This window comes from Hyaena hyaena, unplaced genomic scaffold, assembly GCF_003009895.1.
Source record: "Hyaena hyaena isolate Hyena2069 unplaced genomic scaffold, ASM300989v1 scaffold_1, whole genome shotgun sequence".
NCBI lineage: Eukaryota > Metazoa > Chordata > Mammalia > Carnivora > Hyaenidae > Hyaena > Hyaena hyaena.
Genome location: NW_024080633.1, coordinates 7,007,230 through 7,012,309, shown reverse-complemented (window position 1 = coordinate 7,012,309; position 5,080 = coordinate 7,007,230). Strand labels below are relative to the sequence as shown.

General features: G+C 58.2%; 1 protein-coding gene across 1 annotated transcript in view; it reads left to right on the top strand.

Annotated features, from left to right (window-relative positions):
* Positions 1–1,088, top strand: part of KCNG4 (potassium voltage-gated channel modifier subfamily G member 4) — a 41,886-nt gene extending 40,798 nt beyond the window's left edge. Inside the window, exon 9 of the mRNA XM_039227271.1 lies at positions 357–1,088. Within this exon, the coding sequence (XP_039083202.1) occupies positions 357–1,088 (732 nt within the window). The remainder of the gene's footprint in view (positions 1–356) is intronic.
* The last annotated feature ends 3,992 nt before the right edge of the window (positions 1,089–5,080 follow it).

Sequence of the window (5,080 nt, the reverse complement as noted above, 5' to 3'; positions counted from 1 at the left end):
TGAGTATTGATACTGACATCAATATCTATAGTTTAAGTAGAATATATTGAATACAGAGAGTACATGCAGAACCCGTATCCACATATGTGAGTATTGATACTGATGTCAATCTCTATAGTATAAGTAGAGTATATTTAATACAGAGAGTACGTGGGGAACCGTACCCACATACGTGAGTGTTGATACTGACGTCAGTATCTACAGTCTAAGTAGAAGGTACTTAACCCAGAGAGTACGAGCGAACCGTGCCCACATAGGTGAGCGCAGACACCGATGTCAGCGCCGCCGTAGGCGCCTGGCGCGCTGCTGGCGGCCCCCTTCCCGGTCCCCTCACCCTGCGTCTTGTCGCCCCGCAGGGCGAGTGCTCTCAGAGGTGCTACTACATTTTCGTCGTGGAGACGGTCTGCGTGGCCTGGTTTTCGCTGGAGTTCTGCCTGCGGTTCGTCCAGGCGCAGAGCAAGTGGCGCTTCTTCCAGGGGCCCCTGAACATCATCGACATCCTGGCCATCTCCCCGTACTACGTGTCGCTGGCGGTGTCGGGCGAGCCGCGGGACGACGGCGCGTACCTGGAGAAGGTGGGGCTGGCGCTGCGCGTGCTGCGGGCGCTGCGCATCCTCTACGTGATGCGCCTGGCGCGCCACTCGCTGGGGCTGCAGACGCTGGGCCTCACCGTGCGCCGCTGCGCGCGCGAGTTCGGCCTGCTGCTGCTCTTCCTCTGCGTGGCCGTCACGCTCTTCTCGCCCCTGGTCTACCTGGCGGAGACCGAGTCCGGGAGGGTCCTGGAGTTCACCAGCATCCCCGCCGCCTACTGGTGGGCCGTCATCTCCATGACTACGGTGGGCTACGGCGACATGGTGCCGCGCAGCGTGCCCGGCCAGGTGGTGGCGCTGAGCAGCATCCTGAGCGGGATCCTCATCATGGCCTTCCCCGCCACGTCCATCTTCCACACCTTCTCGCTCTCCTACGTGGAGCTCAAGAGGGAGCAGGAGCGGGTGCAGGCCGCCGCGGCCAGCGAGCGCGACCTCCTGAGCGACGTGGACGACCCGACCCCGGGGGGCCCCCCCGCGTCGCCCGCTAAGTACGTTTAACTCCAGACCCCGGAGGGGAGTGAGGGCGGCACTGCTGCCCGGGCTACAGAGCACCACGGTGTAGACCCTCCGGTGGCATGCTTCCAGAGGTCCGGGAGGGCCCCCACAGCTGGGAGGGGCGCATGGGGTTGGCTTGCGGTGCTTCGCGACCCCGCCGGCCTCCGGGATTCCGGCTGACTTTGTGGACGCTCCTTGCCTTTTCCTCTCTTGCTGCCCATCGCGGAGCACAGCCACTCTGCTGTTGGGGCCGTCAGTCATGCCGCAGTCTCCGTCCTTCCCCGTAGTCCTCCATACCCCAGGCTGGGTCCAGACGCCCACAGAACCAAGGCTGCAGACTTCTGTTCCCCCCACCCCCAAGCCCCGCTTTGCAGGGGCCTCCGTACAGCCAGGAACCGGAGGGTCCAGTCACTGCAAGCCCTTCGGACCAGGTCCCCCGGGCCAGTCCTATCACGGGCTCCTGCAAGGATCAGTATGTCCCCTTTCCACACACCATCGCCAGTGGCGTTCTCCTAATGCGGCTGCCTAACCACCCCTCCCCCCAGCTCTGGAGGCTCACACCCAAGAAGGACGTAGGCAAGAGTGCCCCTTGCCAAGACAGCAAAAGCCCTCCTTGGCCAGCGGGGCTCTGGGTGGAAGTTCTCCAAGCACCCAGCGCTCGGCCATGATAGAGGCTCGCTCCCGCAGGGCACGGCACTGCCCCTTGAGAGAACCGTTCCTGCTGCCCGCTCCTCCGGCGCGCAGAGACCGCGGCTTCCCGCCCTCGGCTGAGCCACCACGAGTGCAGAAGTGAGGGCCCCCTTAGGATCTGCCCCTGGCCGCCTCCCCAGGCCAGGCCCTTGCTGCCAAAGGGCGCATTCCTCAGCTTATACGTAAATGTGCTTGTCTGTTTAGCCATTCTTCATGAACAGACTCGGCCCTTTGCATCCCTGGGAGGAAGCAGATGGAGGACCGAGCTGCTCTAATAAAAGGAGTCCATGCCGAGGCCAGAGCAACACAGGGCTCCACAGAGACCCAGGAGGGGCTTGAGTGAGGAGGGACATTCGGGGAGCTGAAAGCTGAATCTGGAAGGGGGTAGGGATGGGAAGGGGTGGACTGTGAAGGCTGAGTAGGGGGCCTGGACTCTGCTGGAGGAAGCAGTGATGTGGCCAGACTGCAGGGGTGGGTAAAGACGATCAGCATGCAGGGAGAGGGGCGGCAGTGGGGGAGCAGAGAACGCCTGAGCAGCTCAGACAAGCTACAAGGGCCGAGCTCCACGTGTCAGTAGTTGTAGGAGGCGTGCCAGACGCTGCACCTGGGAGGAGCATCAGTGGTCCCTCCCACCAGCGACACAGCCACGTGTGTCACTCGCCGCCGGCTGTGAATCCACTGCGGAGAATGCGCCGGGACCCGAATGGGTGGCAGCGAGGCTGTCGTGGGCCTGCGAGTCTGCTGTTGCTGACACGAAGCGTGTTAGCATCTCATGCCTCTTCGTCCGTTCTGCTGGGAGCTAGCACGGGCTCACTGTGTGCCGAACGTGCCACCCGCCGACCGCAGCACCGGGCAGCACGTGGCCGCTAGCTCCGGCCCAGGCAAGCACCCCGCACCAGCGTCGGGCTCAGGCTCCCCTTACGTCGTGGGCAGCCTCATTGCCTTTGAATCCTCTCAGCACCCCTGCCAGCTGGGGCGGGGGAGGGGAGACGTCTCCATCCCTCTAGACCCCAAGAGTGGCCAGGCCGACTCCAGTCCTTCTCACACTCACATATGCAGGCCCTTTGCATAGTGGCACCGTGGCCGGTCTCACCCAAGGAAAGACCCCTACCCCTTACAAAATTCCCCGCCCGGGCCACTCTGCCCCGGGAAGTGACTCATGCCCTGGGCGCTCTCTCAGACCTGGATTTTCACTCTCGCCATGACCTTGGCCCCTTCCCTCTGTCCAGCGTGGGCCTCTGGCTACACCTGCGACTCCTCCGGCTGGAGCTCCTCCAGCAAGAGCCTTGCGCTGGCTTTGTGGGTAGAGAGCTCTGCATCCCAAGGTGAAACATTTGCACATAATGTGTGTAAAAAGAATGTGCTAATTTCTGGACACCCTCCCACCTCCCATCAGGGGTCCTTGAACTGAGTGGAGAGCTCACCCCCAGAACCAAGGAAGAGTCCTCATCAGACCCCACACCCGCCTTCCCTCTTCTCTTTGGGGGCCTTTTTTTTTGGGGGGGGGGGCTGCATGCCTGGTGTGGTGATCCCTCTCTCCATCTTTCCCCATCCGGTGCTGGGTTTCCACCCAGGCATCTCCATTGTCCTCTGAGTCACACACCAGCCATCTGAACCAACGTGTGCCAGGGCTAAAAGCCAGCTAAGCCCCTCACCAACGTTACAAGGTTCTCCAGGGTCCTGATACACGCCCGGTGGAAATCCTACCAAATTAGAAGTGGAAAGGGGCACCTGGGTGGCTTAGTCGGTTAAGCGTCCGACTTTCGCTTAGGTCATGATCTCGCGGTTCGTGGGTTCGAGCCCCGCGTCGGGCTCTGTGCTGACTGCCAGCTCAGAGCCTGGAGCCTGTTTCAGAGTCTGTGTCTCCCTCTCTCTCTGACCCTCCCCTGCTCACGCTGTCTCTCTCTCTCTCTCCTAGAAATAAATAAAAAATATTAAAAAAAAATTAGAAGTGGAAAATGGGAACCGATGGCTCGCCAGCAAGGTTTAATTAAACGCTCTATTTTTTTCTCCCCAGTAATGGCCCCAGGGACTGGTCTAAGCAGCTGTCTAGCCAGCTTTTCCTTCACGCTCATTGGATGGGATCCGGGTGACGCGCGAGTTGCTAGGTGGTCTCTTCATCCCCATTGGCTGAAAGCTGTGCCGGTGCCCAAAGGGCTTGTTTTCTCCGAGGTCAAAGAGCATGGCTGCAGCCAAAGGTGGACATTTTCCAACTGAAAGCAAAGGGCACATGGCCCTTTAAGTCAAGTGATTTCACGTCTTGCGGTAGAAGAGGCTCCCACAGATAACTTCACTATTATTGTTATTTTAATTGAAGTGCAGTAGCCACACAATGTTACATCAGTTGCAGGTGTACAGTGCTGTGATTGGACAAGCTTATGTATACCTTATGCTGCGCTCACCACAAGGGAAGCCACCCCCTGGGAGAACTTTAAAATGTGGGTCCAATGTCTCTAACCAGAGTGGAGCCCAATAAGGGACTTGGGGATGGACGAACGGATTCATTCTTCACCGCAGTGCAAGTTGGGGCTCCGCCCACTGACTCTGTTTTGATGGCTTACAGGGCTTGAGAAGTTGGTCCTTGGACAGCTTATCAGAATAGATCTGAGCAGGAAGTTTCCATGAGTCAACTCTGGAGATTATGCGCATCTCAAAGTGCCCAGCTTCAAAAAAGGATCCAACAGGGGCGCCTGGGTGGCTGAGTCGGGTAAGTCTCCGACTTCGACTCAAGTCATGGTCTCGCGGTTCCTGGGTTCGAGCCCTGCATCCAGTTCTGTGCTGACAGCTCGGAGCCTGGAGCTGCTTCGGATTTGGTGTCTCCCTCTCTCTCTGCCCCTCCCCCCTCGTGCTCTATCTCTCTCTGTCTCACATATAAATAAATATTAAAAATTTTTTTAAAGAGGGTCCAACAATTTTATCGGATCTTCAAAGGAATCCATGACCCCTGTAAAAGCATATGAAGTTATTAAGTAAATCAACTCTCGTGTTTTAAGATGGAGGGACCAGGGCTCAGAGAGGGAGAGCCACCTGCCCAAGGCCGCACAGCCAGTTTACTTCCTTCAATCCTGAGTTCCAGCAAGATATTGTTTCTAGTGTATCATGCTTCAGCTCTTAGGCTCTTCTGAAATGGTGCCCAAGCCCTCACAGAAAATATTCAAGATCAAGAGTGTAGCAAGAATATAACTTTGCCCCGCCGCCCTGAGCAGAGTAAGCAGGGTGGCCTTGGGGTGTTTCAGACACCAGCTGTCACCCTTCCTTGGTCATATCACAGTTGATTTCAGGCAGCTGATTTCACTGGGCCTTCC